Source organism: Podarcis pityusensis (genome assembly GCF_964106645.2).
Source record: "Podarcis pityusensis genome assembly, chromosome: 15".
Taxonomy (NCBI): Eukaryota; Metazoa; Chordata; class Lepidosauria; order Squamata; family Lacertidae; genus Podarcis; species Podarcis pityusensis.
Window position 1 is genome coordinate 13,931,602 of NC_138040.1, and position 18,271 is coordinate 13,949,872.

Consider the following 18,271-nt stretch of genomic DNA (forward strand, 5'->3'; position numbering starts at 1 on the left):
AGGTCAGCTGAAAAGAGTATTTCTCTCAGGGACCCAGACGTTGATCACATGTAAACTTGGAAAATACTGCATGTACCTGGAAAGGACTTTAACTGGATTTGTGTTGTTTAGTACATAAAATAGTTTTAAACGAGGTTCTCATCCCCACATCTCTCTCTCTTTCAGATCAACAACTCGTTTGCTAAAGGTGTGTTAAACCTGCAATATCGAAGGTCGCCCACCCTGGAATTGAAGTAGGTTAAGCTGCTTCTCCTGCAGTTCACTGTTAACTAAAGAAAATAAATGTGTCTATATTTGCCCTTGAAATCCGATGAATGCAGAGTTTAGGATCCTCCTATATTAGCTAGGTGGGTGTCCATGAAAGGAGCCCTTAGGTCTCTGCAGAGCTCCTGCCCTCCACAGTAGGGCACAGGAGGAGGAAACATTTTGGAATGTATTTGAAAGTTTGACACTCTCCAGCTTGGTCTCAATAGGGACTAGGGACTAACAAGTTTTCAGTCCAGGTGGGTTAAAAGCACAACTTTTAAAAGGACAGAATAAAATAAAGAGGTTTGATAAATGTTTTAAAATTACTATACAGTGCTACCTCGGGTTAAGTACTTAATTCGTTCCGGAGGTCTGTACTTAACCTGAAACTGTTCTTAACCTGAAGCACCACTTTAGCTAATGGGGCCTCCTGCTGCTGCCGCGCCGCCAGAGCACAATTTCTGTTCTCATCCTGAAGCAAAGTTCTTAACCTGAAGCACTATTTCTGGGTTAGCGGAGTCTGTAACCTGAAGCGTATGTAACCTGAAGTGTATGTAACCAGAGGTACCACTGTATGTGATTATATCACAAGCATAAATGTCTCTAACAAACATGACCTTACTAGACTGCCAAATACACAAGATGGCCCTAGTGTTTCTGCTTATTAGGGTTGCCAACTTAGTAAAATCCATCTTTAAAGATACAAGGGTGACTGGTGCATCAGCTGAATCTGAGTCTGTCTGGAGCTGGATAAAATAAGCAGTCAAATAAGCAGACTTGGATTCTAAAGCTGCCAACCAAGGAGGGAAAAAGCACTATCAGTTTGCTGTTGTGCAAGTGGAAACAGAGAAGGGACTGGGGATGACTGAGTCAAAAGGAAGGATGACGGGGAAATTTGGTTCCGTTTACACTTAAAGGTGAATCTGCTGAACCCAGACTTCCTGAAATGTGATGGGAACACAAATGCAATCACCTTTGAAATTTGCATGTCTCAAAATTTTGCAACCCAGCTTGCAAAGCAAGTAAATGTGTGCCAAAAAAAGAAGCATGTATTAGTGAAAGTGACAAACGAAAGTGCATATGGGGAAATGGCTTGCAAAAATGGCTTTGTTTTTCACTAAAAGTGAGACACTAGTCCACATGATTCTCCATAAAGTTCTGATTTAGGACATGCCATAGATTCAACCTGGAACCTTCTGCATCCAGAGTAGAAGCTCTACCACAAATCTACAATTTTATCCACAATGTGCATAGTTTCGAGGGCAGGCCAGCAGAGATTAGGCAGGAAAACCTCTTTGAGGGGCTGCCATCTCCTGATTTATTTTTCCAGGGCTGGCACAAAATCCAGAACCTCAGAGCCGCCAAGTTTTCGCAGAAGCACCCAAGCGTCGAAACTGAGCCCCAACAACGTGTCCCAGGAAAAGAAGCGTGTCTACCGAGAAACTCACAATGAAACCGGAGTCCTGGTAGATGCAGAGAACGTACATATTGAAGGTGGGCTGTGCCACTAAAGTACAGTACACTATTTATTTATTCGATTTAAATAATTTTTATCCCGCTCTCAAACAAACAAAGAAAGACTTCTTGAGGTTTTTACAGTTCACTGAAAAGAAAACAAGGCAGCATTAAATGTTGAAGGCGAGAGGTTAGTATGCCACCTTGAGCTCTTTGGAGAAAAGGTGGGATATAAATGTCATAAAAATAAAAATATTCTCCTTAATTTCTTCAGGCTGCATTTCTAAAGAGATTGTGCACTTACCGGAGAATGATCCTCTTGTAGAGAACCAGACTGAATTCCTTCCTTCCTTCCTTCTTTCCTTCCTTCCTTCCTTCCTTCCTTCCTTCCTTCCTTCCTTCTGTGATTTTCTCTACTTATTTAACAAGCATTGCTTATTCTGCTCCAACCCACTAGCAGATTTAATCCGTCAGATACACACAGATCTCTTTTTTGTACGTGACACCAGAATTATGGAATTATGGAATTCAGTTACGAGGTGCTACAGTGTCCTAGCACGGCATGCAAACACTGCCAATATATTTACCAAGGAGGGAGGCAATAGACTCTTACGTAGTCTGCCAAAGGCCAGAAATGTAGATAGACCTACTTGACTAGGAGGGGCCAGATCCTCTGCCCACAATCCTCTGAGCTGTTCTGTTAAAAACTTCCATGCCTGTCTGCGTTCTGCAGCCCCGCACCAGCACAGAATCACCCCTTTCATTTTTTAAAACCTACACATGCATCTCTCAAGCATCTAGTCCTCAAGGCTGTGTCATGGACTATATTAGGCGGGGAAGGTGGGAGTTGGCAGGATCACCAGGGCGGGGCTTCAGCACCCTGGACAGCTGATTTCTCCTCTTCCCTGATTACCAGATATATACAGTGCTGAGGTTCCGTTTCTGACACCTCCAGCATGTAAACATTAGTATTGTTAATTGTTTTTATTATGCTTTGATTATTTTTATTTTTATTACATTTTTATTATTTTTATTACATATTTTGTGCTTTGTATATTGTAACTTTGTGTTGTGGGCTGCCCTGAGACCCACAAGTATAGGGCGGTATACAAATGTAATAAATAAAATAATAAAATAAATGAAAAATGGATCTAGGAGGTAGGTTTGGCAGGGAAAGAGACCTCTTTCTGGCTGAGACCCTGAAGACACTCTAAATCAGGGCCGCCCTCCACCCAGAGCTCCTCCGTTGTCCATGGGCCACCTGTCAATCACTCGCCATCATATGGCATTGATTCATATTTGATCCCGCCGTTTGCAACTGTGGAATTGGAAGCCCACTCTAAGTGTGCTCCTCAAAAAGAATTCAAGTCACCTCTGCAAGTGTCCACACAAATACTCCATATTGGGGGAAGCCAATATGGCACCCTCCAGATGTTATTGGACTACAACTCCCATCATCCCTTGCTCTTGACCCATGTTGGCAGGCCTGATGGGAATTGGAGTCCAACAATGTCTGGAGGCCACCACCATACTGGCTTGATGGGCTTTACTCAGCCTAAGGCATCTTCATATGTACTTTTGCCTACTTATTTTCAATATTTAGAATTCAAGTTGTTGGTTTTTTTAAAAGATCAGAATATGCAGAATATGAAAAACACCAGTTGTTTGTGAACCCAAAGGAACTCTGTTTGATACAAACCTGTTCTCTCCCCCACATTTAGATTCCAGGGGATTCTGTTTGTTGAAACCGTCGTTGATGTCCGTTAACGGTATGGGTGACAACGCAGGCACCCAGAAGGATCACAAAAGCAACTGGGGTGGCAAAGATCTGCAAAAGAATGGGAAATGGCCTTGGGCAGCCACTGTCCTGAAGGGCGGAGATCCCATTTGTGCAGGAAGCCTGATTGCAGAAAACTGGGTGCTAAGCGCCAGGAGCTGTGTAGAATCTGGGTGAGTTTCCAGAACGCCATTGCTGACATTTCTTTTCTGTGCTGAAAGGTCAATGCATGGGGGCATCCCTAAAAGAAGAGGGCCTGTTCCTTTGAAGCATAGCTACAGGGGTTGGTTGGGAAGTCGCAACTCTGTAGTCCAGTCCTACAGTTCCCTTTTCACCTGGACATATTTTGCTTTTATTTACAAGAACATAGGAAGGTGCCTTGTATTGAATCAGACCTTTGGTCCATCTGGCTCAGTATTGTCTGCCCTGATCGGCAGCAGCTCTCTGTGGTTTCAAGCATGGTCTTGCTTTACCAAATCTACCTGGAGAAGCCAGGGACTGAACCTGGGACCTTCTGCACACAGTGCAGATGCTCTGCCACTGAACTACGGCCCATCCCTATTCTAAATTATGATTGTGGTTGTCGTTATGATTATATTTATTTACATCCCTCCTTTTCCCCCCAGACTGGGGCTCAAGGCGGCTTACACAAATTAAAACCATACAGATAAAATACAGAAAGCTAAAAACATATATACATTAGATAGATAGATAGATAGATAGATAGATAGATGATAGATAGATAGATGGGACACGGGTGGCGCTGTGGGTTAAACCACAGAGCCTAGGACTTGCCAATCAGAAGGTTGGCGGTTCGAATCCCCGCAACGGGGTGAGCTCCCATTGCTCGGTCCCTGCTCCTGCCAACCTAGCAGTTCGAAAGCACGTCAAAGTGCAAGTAGATAAATAGGTACCGCTCCGGCGGGAAGGTAAATGGTGTTTCCGTGAGCTGCTGTGGTTCGCCAGAAGCGGCTTAGTCATGCTGGCCACATGAGCTGTACGCCGGCTCCCTCGGCCAATAAAGCGAGATGAGCGCCGCAACTGCAGAGTCGGCCACGACTGGACCTAATGGTCAGGGGTCCCTTTACCTTTATATATAGTTTTACATAGAGATTATACATCACGAGCATAACAATTCCAAAGAAAAAAACTAAAAAGAGACGGGGGGGGGAGATTCTCGTGAACCTTCAGACCTCCCTCCCTCTGTGGGTTCCATTTCTAAATTTTATTCCTGCATATTTTACTGTAATCTATCTATTATATATCCATAGTATCCAAAGTTCATGTTACTTTACAGGTGTCATTGCATTCCTCCCAATAATTTCAACTGTTTACAGTGGTCTCTCGATATGTTAAAAAGTTATTCCAGTCTTTCACAAATATTCGGTCTTCCTGGTTTCTGATCTTTCCTGTCAGTCTTACCATTTTGGCCTATTCCATCAGTTTGGTCTGCCACTCTTCTCTGGTCGGTGCTTTTTCTTCTTTCCATCTTTGGGCTAAGAGCATCCTTGCTGCTGTCGTTGCATACATAAACAGTCTTTTCTTTTGGGAATTCCACACCTATGATTCCTAACAAAAAAGCCTCAGGAAAATATATAGATATATAGATATAGTTTAATTACTTTTATTATTTATTTATTTATTTATTTTATTATTTAAGCTCTAATAGAATTAAAACAATTTAAAAACAAAACTATTAAAACACACATAATAAAAACAGCACAGCACTATTTAAAAACTCTTTCCAGGAAAAACAGTCATTTCCCAAAGGTCTGTCGGAAGAAAACAGTCGGCAGAAGGACAGCAAGGAGGGGACCAGTCTGGCCTCTCTAGGGAGGGAGTTCCAAAGCCTGGGAGCCAACACCAAGAAGTCCCTCTCCTGCATCCTCGCCAAGCATGCCTGTGAGGTGGTGGGACTGAGAGAAGGGCCTCCTCTGAAGATCTCAGAGCCCGGGCAGGTTCATATGGAAAATACAGTCCTTCAGACAGCCTGAACCTCAGTTTGCCCTGTTCAGACTATGCCACTGGCAATTTGATTCATCTTTTGGCTATTTCAAGTTACTATTCTCAACAAAGTACCGCATGAAATACTTGAGTAAGCTTAGCAGTCGTGGGATAAGAGGCAGGGTCATATTGTGCATCAGGAACTGGTAAAGACACATGAAATATACTCGGAATTGAGAGTGGATTTCATGCTCTTTATTCAGCTCATAGTGGTGAGAAGGAATGGAAGTTCCCCCAGAATGTCTGCTTTATATACATTATTTACACAATGGGCCCCACGTGATTGGCTAATTCTGGGATTCACCTGTAGGCCAATCTGGTTGCGGATTCACTTCCACCTGGAGCTGGATTGGGTGGCTCCTGTGGACCAATCAGACTGCTGCATTCTGGACCCTATTGTTCTAGGACCAATCAGACTGCTACATTCTGAATCCTATTGTTCTAGGACCAATCAGACTGCTGCATTCTGAATCCTATTGTTCTAGGACCAATCAGACTGCTACATTCTGAATCCTATTGTTCTGGGACCAATCAGACTGCTGCATTCTGAATTCTATTCAACTCAGTACATAACAACACAGAAAGCAGAGAGTAGGAATAAATGGGCAGTTCTCCCAATGGAGGGATGCAGAAAGTGGAGTCCCACAAGGATCCATATTGGGACTCACACTTTATAAGACATTCTAGAGTTAGGGATGAGCAGTGATGTGGCCCAGTTAGCCGATGAGACCAAATTGTTTGGGGTGGTTAAAACAAACTGAGTGAAAGGGCAGTAAAATGGCAAAAGCAATTCACTGTAAGCAAGTGTAAACTGATGCATACCACGGCGAATATAAATAAATAAATCTTACTTTTGCATAGACGCTTATGGGGTCTGAACTGGCAGAGACTGACTAGGAATGAGACCTTGGGTTCATAGTGGATAGCTCAATTGAAGACATTGACCCAATGTGCAGCAACTGTGAAAAAGGCAAATTCAGTTTTGGGGGTCATTAGAAAAGGGATTTCTGAGAATCACAAGCAGGGAGAGTCCTGTTGCGTTCAGGTCCTACTTGGGATCTTCCCACTGGGGCATCTGGTTGGTCCCTTGAGAGAACAGGATGCTAAACTAGTTTGGCCTGACCTCTGCTTATGCCCTTAAACTGTTTTAATGACTTTATTGCTTTATTCCTAGAATCATAGAACTGTAGAGTTGGCTGGGACCCAAAGTTCAAGGTTTATTATTGTTTGGAGCCAATTATCATTACAGTATTATGTTGTTAGATATGCTGTGAGCTGCCCAGAGTGGCTGGGGAAACTCATTCAGATGAGTGGGGTATAATAATAATAATAATAATAATAATAATAATAATCCTACTACATTAAATGCAGCATAAGCCAGGGACAAACTCTGAAAACACAAACAAACATGATTTAAAACATTCATTTCATTTAAAGCTTCCCCTAACAGTTTTTTGTCCCTGTGACATCTGGTATTAGAGGTATATTTCCCCTGCACATGGAAGATCCATTTGGCAAATGGCTGCCTAATCTAGGCCAGTGGCCATCTTGGAGCAGAGAGTTCCACAGAAGTTATTCAGTACCTAAGCATAGTACAGAGTTCTTCTGACCAATCAATCAACAATCTTGCTATAAGGGAAATCAGATAGAAGCAGCATCAGGAATGGTTTAAAAACAATCACTGTGTTTTCTTCATAGAATTGTAAGAATGAGCTCCAGTTTAATGATCCCTATTAATCGTTTATCCTATAAAATTTCTCAACGCACCAAATTAACCTTAGCACACGGCTTGCTCAACTGCAAATCTGGCTCCTCCTGTCTATCTCAAATTTATCTGGCTTTGTCAATAACTGTGAAATCTGAGCCTGGCTGTCTGCTTATGAAATTAACAGTGCAAGCCCCTACATGTCCACATCAAAGTAAGTCTCAATGAATTCAATGGGGCTTATTACCAGGTAAGCGTGTACACAATGTTAACTTAAGCCACTTAGCTGGTTTGAAGTAATGACTCTGGTGGTGCAGGTTACAGCTATATTTCAGTTTTATTGCATTAGCCAGTGGGCATAACACATAATCAAAACCTGGAAATGTTAGATGTTCTGCAGCACAGTTTAAGAGCCTAAGAAGAGCCTGCTGGATCAGGTTAAAGGTCCATCAAGTCCAACGTCGTGATCTCACAGTGGCCAACCAGATGCCCCATAGGGAAACCAGCAAGCAGGATTTGAGCACAGGAACACTGTCCCCTCGTTTCCAGCAACTGGCATTCAGAAGCATTGCTGACTCTAACCACAGAGGCAGAGCATAGCCATCAAGGCTAATATATATTGATAGCCCCCTCCTCTGTGAATTTGTCCTATCCTTTTTAAAGCCATCTAGGTTGGTGGCCATCACTGCCTCCTGTTGGGGCGAGTTCCGTAGTTTAACTATGTACTGCATAAAGAAGTCCTTTCTTTGGTCTGTTCCGACTCTTACAACCTTCAGCTTCATGGGATGTCCACTAGCTCTAGTGTTATGAGAAAGGGAGAAAACCTTTGCTCTGCCCACTTTCTTCATACCATGCATAATTTTATAAACATTCTTTATGACACAATGGTGAACAAGTTCAGCACATGATCTGGCTAAAGGCAAAATGAATTGACCCATTTCCTTGATGAAGTGACTTTGATGTTACTGCTAACATTTAAAAAAAGAGATAACAGTAACAATAATAATAGCTATAACAATGGCTATGTTCTGCCTCCATGGTTGGAAGCAGCAATGCTTCTGAATACCAGTTGCTGGAAATCACAGGGGGGGGGGGAGTGCTCCTGTGCTTGAATCCTGCTTGCAGGTTTCCCACCACCACCACCACCATTGAGCATCTGGTTGGCTACTGTGAGGTCAGGATGCTGGAATAGATGGGCCACTGGTCTGATCCAGAAGGCTCTTAAGTTATACAGTCGTACCTTAGTTGTCGAAAGGAATCTGTTCTAGAAGTCCGTTTGACTTCCAAAAACGTTAGAAAACCAAGGCCCGGCTTCTGATTGGCTGCAGGAGCTTCCTGCACTCAATCGATAGCTGCGTAAACCGCATCAGACATTTGGGTTCCAAGGAACGTTTGCAAACCGGAACACTCACTTCCGGGTTTGTGGCGTTCAGGAGCCAAAACGTTTGAGTCGCAAGGCATTCAGTAACGAAGGTACAACTGTATTCTTTTCTAATGTTCCACTGAGTGGGACATGGTTTGGTTAAAAGTGTGTGTGTGTGTGTGTGTGTGTGTGTGTGTGTGTGAGAGAGAGAGAGAGAGAGAGAGAGAGAGAGAGAGAGACAGAGAGAGAAGGCTTTTAGATTAAATTCTGCATTAGGGCTCCATACTTTCACCTCACCTCAAAGAGAAAGAGAAAAGAGAAAAACAACTACCAGACTTTTAGAAGACATCTGAAGGCAGCCCTGTTTAGGGAAGCTTTTAATGTTTAATAGACTATTGTATTTTAATATTTTGTTGGAAGCCGCCCAGAGTGGCTGGGGAAACCCAGCCAGATGGGCGGGGTAGAAATAAATTATTATTTATACCCCAACGCAACCTGAGCATTTTCGTAACCCTTACCAGAATTCCATAAGCTGACTGTGCATTCCAGAAGCAGACGCACTGCCCCAACAAACTCACTGAGTTGTGCATTGAGAAAGCTGCGTGATTGCCAAGCACATCTCCTCAGCCCCGAGGGCTAGAAACTTGCATTGCAAAATTCTGCAGTGTGAAAAAGCAACCGGGGGCCTGGTGCTCGCAATCCAACCTTGTATCCTGTGCACTAAGTACAGAGACACGGAATCAGAGGGAGCTAGAAGCTGGTGACACCCAGCTTTCAGTGTCCCAAGGAAGGGCAAACCACCCGCTCGCCCACCTCCTCACAATTCAGCCTGGCTGTTGGATTGAGCCCAGGCCCATCTGTTCTGTTCTCCAAGTGGCCAACGAGATACGCTAATGGGAAGCTGGCAAGTAGGACTTCGGCACAGTAGTGCTCTTCTCCCATAGGAGAGCAGCTCCATGCCCTCGATCAGTTTGGATGCCATTTTCTGATGCTTTTCCAAATCTACAATATCCTTCGTAGGTTAAGGTCCAATTGCATGGGCAGGGGAAAGCCTGAACAAAAAGATAAAAAGTCTTCACAAGACAGCTGATGCTCCGTATCTGGCAGAGTGACGGGCATTCTCACAGGAACAGGAACAGCAGCAGAAAATGCCCATTTTCGGGAAACTACCCTGTGATATTCTGAAGGGTGCAGTGCCGCAAGTAGAATTTCCTTGATAATCTTTAGAAGAGGCTTTGAAAGAGGATGGGACAAATTCACGGAGAAGAGGGCTATTGATGGCTAGTAGCCATTATGGTTGTGCTCTGCCTCAACAGCTGGAAGCAGTCATGCTTCTTGTGCTCAGGACCTGCTTGTGGGTTTCCCTTTGGAGCCTCTGGGTGGCCACGGTGAGAACAGCATGCTGGACTAGATGGGCCCCCATTGGCCTGACCAAGCAGGCTCTTCTAATTTGTTTCTTCTGTACCAGCAGCAAGCTACAGGTGTTTATTAGTTATTTATTTTATTTACTATATTCATATGCCACCTTTATCTTCCAAGGAGCTCAAGGTGGTGTAACTGGTTTTCCTCCTCCCCATTTCACCCTCACAACACCCTCTGAGGTAGGTTAGATGGTGACTGGCCCCAGGTAACCCAATGAGCTTTGTATAACCCTCCCGTTTTCCTATACAAGCCTGATGACTCGTTGCGATGCCGTCCTCTCCCTCTTGCCCCCGCATCACATGTAACTTCCAGCCCATCTTTTTGCTTTGCAGAAACATCTCCTTGTACTCTGTAAAGCTCACTTCTTCAGATGAGCTGTATCCAGTTGCCAAGATTACCCCTCGCTCATCAGGTGCCCAGGATGATGTCGCATTAGTCCAGCTGGCAAAACTGGCACCTATCACATCGACCACCCGTCCCATTTGCCTTCCTGACCCGCTCCACGTTGTACCACCTGGGACTGGGTGCTGGGCGATAGAATCAAAGGAACGTGGTGGTAAGCCACAGGTGTTTCTGTCTCTGGAGGCTGGGAGTGTCTCATGGGGATGGGGCAAAATTTAATTCTGTTCTCACTTAAAATCATATATCTATCTACCTAATTTGCAGTTTCTGAAACAATATGGAAACCGAAATGCAGCCATCCCTTGAAATGTACACTTCTCCAAATTTTGTGGTGCAGTTCTCAAGCAAAATTATGTGTACAAAAAGGCATAGACTATAGTGACATACCATTCTAATCATTCTGTTTATGGAAGAGTTAAAAAAGGCAAAAGTAAAGGATCCCTGACAGTTAAGTCCAGTCATGAACGACTCTGGGGTTGCGGCGCTCATCTTGCTTTACTGGCCGAGGGAGCCAGTGTTTGTCCACAGAAAGTTTTTTCCAGGTCATGTGGCCAGCATGACTAAGTCGCTTCTGGCAAACCAGAGCAGCGCACGGAAATGCCGTTTACCTTCCCGCTGGAGCGGTACCTATTTATCTACTTGCACTTTGACGTGCTTTCGAACTGCTAAGTTGGCAAGAGCTGGGACCGAGCAACGGGAGCTCACCCCATTGTGGGGATTCGAACTGCCGATCTTCCGATCAGCAAGCCCTAGGCTCAGTGGTTTAGACCACAGCGGCACACTTGATATTTATTAGTTTGTGACTCCCTGCACTGTTTATGAATTTTGAAACAGTTTGATAGTGTTATATAAATATTGTCAATATATTATTAGCCTACATGTTGCTTGATGTGGTTCAGAAATGCTGTACAGCTGAAAATCTATAGGAAAATAGGAAGCTGCCTTATCCAGACAATGGACCCATATATCGCTCAGTATTGTCTACACTGACAGGTAGCAACTGACAGGGTTTCAGGCAGCATACTTTCCCAGTCCTTACCTGGGATTTTTATATTTTGGTAAAGGATTTTTAAATTTAATTTCATGATGTTATATAAAACAAAAACAACAGTTGTAACAAAAGACGAAAATTAAAAGATGAAAAGCAAAACTACAAAATAGGCACATAGAATGAGTACAGTTGCACATGGGTTAAGTCCAAGTAAGGACCAATGCAATTGCTGTAGCACCTCTTCAGGAGGTCCTCTGGAAACCCTGTGAATTATAGCAAAATCACCCTATAGGTTTATTTAGGGCATTTCTAACTCATTGGCTCCCACAAGAGGCTTGTTTGTATACTGCACTTTCACATTAGAAAATACTGACCCTCTGGTTTGTCTTCAGAATCTTACAAATAAGGGAGGTCTTATAAAAGGCACTGGTTGTTTGCTGATCTGGTTTATCCTTGTCATCAAAAAGTATAAACATAAATACTTCCGAAACAAGAATGGCTGGGGAAATCGTGGGGTACTATTTCTCTCTTGCAAACTGTCTTGAAGAGATAAAACGAGGAATTGCAGGGATCTTGGGTAAAGTTTGACAATAGAAAAGTGTAGTCCATGAGTTAGGAAAAGCAGATTTCACATTGCTCCACAGACAGGGAGCCCCATGCGTCCAAATTTGAATTGCAATGAGAGCTATTTATGGGAGACTTTTGAGCAGCCAAGGTTGATGGGCTTGGAGGAGAAAAGATCACGAGCCACGGGGAGAAAGAGCAAAGAGGGCAGGCAGATCCTTAGAGGCTTGTGGCATTCCTTTCCATCAGCTCACCCTGACATCCTTCAGTGGACCGTGACCTCGCTGGACAGCTGTGTCCCCACCTCTTCCTTGGCCTCCACCTGTGCACAACCATTCAGCCTCAAAAAGGACCCTCAGGTAATTACCCTGTTGCTTTGAATTTCATGGATGATGGCTATGCTCTGCCTCCAGGGTCAGAGGCAGTGATGCTTCTGAATTCGGCTGCTAGCTTTCCAGTTGCAATCCTCCGGCAGCTCATCTTCATCTTTCTCTCTCTCTTGATAGCTGAGTACAGGAGGGCTTTTTGTCTGCCCAGGAGAGGACGGGCAGCTTTACCTGGAGGGAATCTTTACATCTTCAGTGGAAAGTCAAAGCAAAGGAAAGGAGATCAGCCAATCAGCCACCTTTGTGCGTGTCGCCGCTTTAGTTCCATGGATCAGCTCTCAACTGCTCCCGAGAAGGGGCATGGAGATCCTCGGCCAGCTAAAGCAGGACCCTCTGGGCTCCTTGTGATTGGGGTTTGTTGAGGACCACGTGTGTATTCACAGAAGTAGAGTTGGAAAGGACCCCAAGTCATCTAGCCCAAACCCCTGCAATGCAGGAAACACAACTAAAGCATCCCTGACAGATGAATATCCAACCTTTCCTTAAAAACCTCCAAGGAAGGAGAGTCCACCACCTTCGAAGGAAGTGCATTCCACTGTCAAAAAGTTCTTACTGTCAGAAAGTTATTTCAGATGTTTAATCAGAATCTCCTTTCTTCTCACTTGAAGCCACTGGTTCATGTCCTCCCCTCTGAAGGATAAAACAAGCTTGCTGTCTCTTCCATGTGACAGCTCTGTAGATATCTGAAGCTGGCTATCATGCCTCCTCTTAAGTCTCCTCTTTTGCAGGCTAAACATTCAAAGCTTGCTCCATACAGCCATCAAGGTTTTGTTCAATGGGAGACCGTGGGGTGGGCTTGCTATTTTTTAGACCAGACCAGCTTCCCCCAAACCTGGTAGCTTTCCAGATGTTGTTGGACTACAACTTCCATCCTCCCTCCCCGGTGACTATGTCAGATGAGGCTGATGGGCGTTGGGGGAGTCCATCATCATCTGGAGGGCTGCAGGCTCTCCCTATCCCTGCTGTTCAGTGTCTACCCAGAGGCCCAGTTTCTGGGGAACATGAGGCAAACGCTACTGGACTCGGGTCCTGCTTGTAGGATCCCCAGAATCACCTTGTTGGGCAGGGTGAACAGCAGGATGAACCTTTTGCCTGATCTTTTATGTAGGCATTTGGATCCTAGCCTTTGAAAGCATTTCTTATACAGACTGCATTTTATTAAGTCTATAGATTTCCATATCCTCTCTCATGTGAGTTTAGATAGTTCTTCTGCAGAAGCAGCTACTTTGCATGGCTAGACGTTTATTTTATCTTTTAACGTGGTGGGTTTTCCATTTCCCTGATAGTTGTTCAGAAAGCCACTTGAAAGGTCTTTTGGCAGAAAAAGTGGCCTATAAATAAAGTAAGGCGACTTCCTCAATGGTTTTGTGCATTCTCTCTCTCTCCCCCGCAACCACCAACAAGGGTGGGGAACCTGTGGCCCTCCAAGTGTGGTTGGACTACAGTAGCTGGCTGGGGCTGATGGGAAGGAGTTTTAACATGGAGACAGCCATGGCTTCCCCACACCTACCCCTATCACACATCAATGCCTCATTAAAGCACCTGGAAAAAACCATCTACACACAGCATTATGGCCCCTTTAAAAGCCAGGAGGAATAGTGGTGTTTTGTGGGCAAACAGGGAGGGTGCAAAGAGGCTCATCCAGATGTCACAAGTTGTTTATATTCCAGATCAAACTGCATGCAGGCTGTCCATTTTTAAAAGATTTATTATGTCTCGTCATAACCTCTGTTGCCTGGAGGAAATGTCAGACCTAGGGAAAACCAATCAGTTGTCCAAAGCGTTCAAAAGAAAGGATGGGATAATGCCTCATTCTCCCCATCTCTGCGACATCAGGTGTTGAATCTGGGGACTGAAAATGTCCAGCACAGCTGATATATGGCCAGACAGCACACAGCCAGCTCCCCCAGCAGTACACCTCCCAGCCAGCAACCAGCCTCCACACCATCATACTAAAGAACCAGCTAGCTTGAGAGGTTTCTACACAAAAATTGGAGGAGACATCCATAAACCACAGTATGGCAATCACTTTATTTGGACCAGCCGAAGTGTCATAAAGTCAAATCCCAAGCTTGGAAGGGACCTTGCAGGTCATCTAGTCCATCCCCCTGCTACAGCACCCTGATAGACAGTAACCTCTCCAGCTAGGCACAAGGAAGCGTTCAACACCTCCAGAACTGCTCATCAGGCTGGATTTTAAATGAAACAAGGGAGAGGATTTTGATATTTGCAATTTGCAACTGTCATGGGATGCAGATCTGAATGGCTTGTGCAGCTTAGCCTCTGCCAAGGCCTCCTGGGACATAGAAGATATAATGACTGTTCTCCCACTGGCTTAAAAATATAAAATAAAATTGGTTGCGTCACTGGCACTGAGCAGGGCACATAGGTCCCCCTGTGAGGCACAGGGTGACTGGAAACAGCCACAGTGATCTTTGTAGAAGATATATTTGGTTTATGTATGTTTTGGGATAAGACTGAAGTCTCCTCTCTCCCCTTTCCTCACTTCATGGAACTTAGGAAGCTGCATTCTAGCAGGGTCAGAGTATTTGTCTGCCTGACCACATCTACTCTGACTAGATGAGGCTCTCCATCACCTGCGACCCAGTCTTTTTTGAGATACCAGAGACTGAATATTGAACATTTTTTTAACAAAGCGGGAGCTCTGCCACTGAGCTATAGCCCTTCCCAGAACTGTAAGCAAACCAGCATTATTTCATACAAAGTCACAATGATTTTTATCAGTAGCAAGATAACCCCAAACCCAAATGAACATACCTGTAAAAAATAAATCAGAGCTGTAGGCTACGGTCCCTGATTCGGGGTGTCTGTGGTTGCAGACCCAAGTCCTGTAGAAAGCTCACCTCAAGACACCATGCTTTCAAGCAGGTACTAGCTGCCACCTTTCCATACTCTTATGAAATAAATCACATGCGTAGGATGCCCCATTCAAGGGTTCAGGGTTCATAATGATTCAAGGCCAACACACACATATACAGAAAAGGCACAGTAGAAATTTACCAGTCCTGGCCCAGCCAGCCACCCTCTCAAAAGATAAAACCACATTAAATCATTTTGTAAGATTGCTCAAGCTTGGGTATAACAAGGAGATGGAGCCCTGAATTTGTGGAGCTCTTTGTGTTACACTGATGATCGAGTAGAGAGAATACCCTCATCTGATTGTAAGGGGATGCCACAAGACATGGAGAGAGGGTGGTTTCTTTGGTACACTGAATTGAAGCTGTTTAGGACTTTAAAAATCCTTCATCCACCTGGAGGAGACTCCCATCTTGGAGGGAAAACCTTTGCCAATCCTCACATGAATTGCAGGCAGTAGAATACAGGAATTTCACCCTACGTGAACTCGGCAAAGCTCTGCTGATTCTGACGCTGCTCCTGCAGCTGGAAACCCAGGTGCATGGGGGACACTGGAGCAATCTGTCCTCTTGGGTCCCCCTGAGTCAGACCCACTGAAATGCTGCGAGATGGATCCTGGCGGAGATTGGAAATGGTGCTGGATGCATGACCCTCCAAGGGAACCAGTGCACTGATTCAGCACAGGACCAGGCATGCACTGCGGCTGAGATCCAGGAGGGCATGTACTGGGGTGTTGCATATGAACAGCAAGCAAGGAGGGAGGAGAGGAGCTGTGATAGCTCTGAGTGGGGTAAGAACCGGGTGCTGGGTTTAGCCTGAAAAAAGAGAGGCGTCATTTCAGATAAAATAAATGACTTCATCACACAGTACATAGTTAAACAATAGCAACTTGCTCCTATAGGAAGAAGTAATGGCCAGCAACCTAGATGGATTTAGTAGACAACTTGATGGAGAGGGCTATCAATATATATTAACCTTGATGGCTATGCTTTGCCTCTGCAGTTGGAAGCAGCAATGCTTAGAAAACCAGTTGCTGGAAACCCCAGGAGGGGAGAGGGCTCTAATGCTTGGGTCCTGCTTGAGGATTTCCCATTGCGGCATCTGGCTAGACTAGATAGGCCACTAGCCTGATCCAGCAGAGCTATTCATATGTTTTTATGTTCTTATCTAAAGCCAATCGAGCACATGACTCCCATACTGGGATGGGCATACTTACTTCCTGCTTTGAGAAGCCCTTCTCTCTGCTATAGATCCTGGAACATACTTCATTCCTGGTATTCTCTTCAGCAGGCGGAAAGGGAACTTTTTATCCAGACGAGAGACTGTTGATTCAGGGAGATCTGCACCAAAGCAGTAGCCATAACCATCTGAGTTTGGCAAGTAGTTAAGGAAGAGCTAGAAAAAGAGCCCAGGCTGTCTCCCTATGGTGCATTATTTTATACTCCTCTAGCTCAGCCTCCCCATAGGCCCCTCAATCCTTACTGTGACCCTGGGAGGTTGGACAGACTGAGAGACTGACTGGCCCAAGATCAGGAGCCAGATTCACAGCAGATTCAGGAATTTAAACCCTGGTCTCTTCCAGGTCCTAGTTCACAATAACCAAATTCAATTTTGACCAGGAGAGGGTCCTAATGGCCAGATAAAGAGGTTTGGAGGGCCCCATTCAGCATTTGCCCAAACTGGCTTATGGGAATCTATTCAAAAGGATACAGATGTCTCCAATTAAGAGGCCGCAGATGTTCCCTAGGAGAGAGGAACTTAGAATAAGCCAAGCCACGCAAATCAGGACCCACGGCACCAGTGCCACATGGATGTTGACCCCAAACAGCAGTGTCCTCCTCATCCGGGAGCGGGCAACGGATGCAGCCAGCATGGCAAAAGCCACAGGCACAAAGCCTTTGGCATCTGCCACTTCCCAGAGCCTGGAAAGGGCAGCCCAGAGCATCAGGTAGAGCAGAGCTAAGGAAATGGCAAAGGCCACAGTGAGGAAGCAGTGTCTCACAGTGCCCACAGTCTTCTCAAAGCTGCCGGCGAAGTACCAAATGATGATGGCGCCACATACCAAGGAGATCACATCCTCATATACACAGATGTAGGTCACCAGCCTATATACTGAGATGGGAGGGAAATGCCATGTCGGTAAAAGATATCCTGTTCCTACACAAGAAGCAACACAGTAATCTGACTTACACTGGGTAAGTCCATCGAGCTCAGTGTTGCCCACACAGACAGGCAGTGGTTCTCCAGGGTTTCAAACTGGCGGATGCTTGCAGCCCTATCTGGAGATGTCATTGGGGGCTGAACCTGGGACCTCTGCATGCACAGCAGGTGCTCTTCCCCTGAGCTTTTACTTAAAAGCAAAGGAAAGCTCCAGTCCACGTTATTCTAAACAAAGGGCTGGTTTAAAGAGGAACATAGGAAACTGCCTTATGCTGACTATTGGTCCACCTAGCTCAATCTTGTGTAGATCTCCAGGGTTTCAGACCATGCTCTCTTTTCCCCAGCCTTCACTGGACATATGGTTGGGTACTGAACCTGAGACATGCAAAACGGATGCTCTAGCCCCTTGGTTCCCAACGTGGGGCACACGCCCCACAGGGGGGTGTAATTTGATTTCTAAGGGGAGCAATTCGAGAATGCGTTATTAACAGTGAATGGCCTTTTAGGCTTCCTCCGCGTGAATAGGAGCATCAGGATTTGAGAGATGCTTAGGTGGGGCATGGCCAAAAAAATGTTGGGAAACACTGCTCTAACCACTGAGGTTCAGCCCTTAGCGTAGGAGTCCCCAGTTTCTCCTCCCTTGACTCAGGACCCCCAAAGACCCTACCCCCCATTTTCGCAATAACTCCCCCACCCGTCGAAAAGAGAGGGGGGTCGGTGTCCCACCGCCTCACCCTGCCCCTCCAGCACCGCCTCGGGGCGCAGCGAAAAGGCGGAAGAAAGGTCTCCCGGCAGGTCCCGCTCCGCGCCCCACCGCAGCAGGCTCGGCCCAGAGGCCAGGAAGGAGAGCAGCACCGTCAGAAAAGTCGCCACCGGCAGCCGCTCCATCCTCCTGTTTCCCTCAGAGTCCAACTGCCGG

General features: G+C 45.4%; 2 protein-coding genes across 4 annotated transcripts in view; one reads left to right on the plus strand and one right to left on the minus strand.

Annotated features, from left to right (window-relative positions):
* Nucleotides 1-13,675, plus strand: part of LOC308463987 (uncharacterized protein) — a 46,954-nt gene extending 33,279 nt beyond the window's left edge. For all 3 annotated transcript variants that reach the window (XM_080982966.1, XM_080982965.1, XM_080982967.1), the window contains 6 exons: nucleotides 166-233; nucleotides 1,577-1,740; nucleotides 3,423-3,651; nucleotides 10,305-10,528; nucleotides 12,179-12,288; nucleotides 12,436-13,675. In XM_080982966.1, coding sequence (XP_080839092.1) covers nucleotides 166-233; nucleotides 1,577-1,740; nucleotides 3,423-3,651; nucleotides 10,305-10,528; nucleotides 12,179-12,288; nucleotides 12,436-12,663 — 1,023 coding nt within the window. In that variant the 3' untranslated portion in view covers nucleotides 12,664-13,675. The remainder of the gene's footprint in view (nucleotides 1-165; nucleotides 234-1,576; nucleotides 1,741-3,422; nucleotides 3,652-10,304; nucleotides 10,529-12,178; nucleotides 12,289-12,435) is intronic.
* Nucleotides 13,676-14,322: 647 nt separating this feature from the next.
* Nucleotides 14,323-18,264, minus strand: RHBDD2 (rhomboid domain containing 2). The gene is made up of 4 exons (XM_080983173.1): nucleotides 18,087-18,264; nucleotides 16,903-17,304; nucleotides 16,409-16,559; nucleotides 14,323-16,007 (listed from the first exon to the last, which is right to left on the minus strand). The coding sequence occupies exons 1-4, from the start codon at nucleotides 18,238-18,240 to the stop codon at nucleotides 15,665-15,667; spliced, it is 1,050 nt and encodes a 349-aa protein (XP_080839299.1). The 5' UTR covers nucleotides 18,241-18,264; the 3' UTR covers nucleotides 14,323-15,664.
* Nucleotides 18,265-18,271: the final 7 nt, after the last annotated feature.

What these genes read in the sequence shown, in the direction of transcription:
- RHBDD2 (XM_080983173.1), bottom strand. Translation starts at nt 18,240, where the DNA reads ATGGAGCGGCTGCCGGTGGCGACTTTTCTGACGGTGCTGCTCTCCTTC. An exon ending in CCTCTTAATTGGAGACATCT is followed by an intron (nt 16,560 to 16,902) that starts GTATCCTTTTGA and finishes TGCCAAACTCAG; the next exon opens with ATGGTTATGGCTACTGCTTT. An exon ending in AGGGCTTCTCAAAGCAGGAA is followed by an intron (nt 16,008 to 16,408) that starts GTAAGTATGCCC and finishes CTCTTTTTTCAG; the next exon opens with GCTAAACCCAGCACCCGGTT.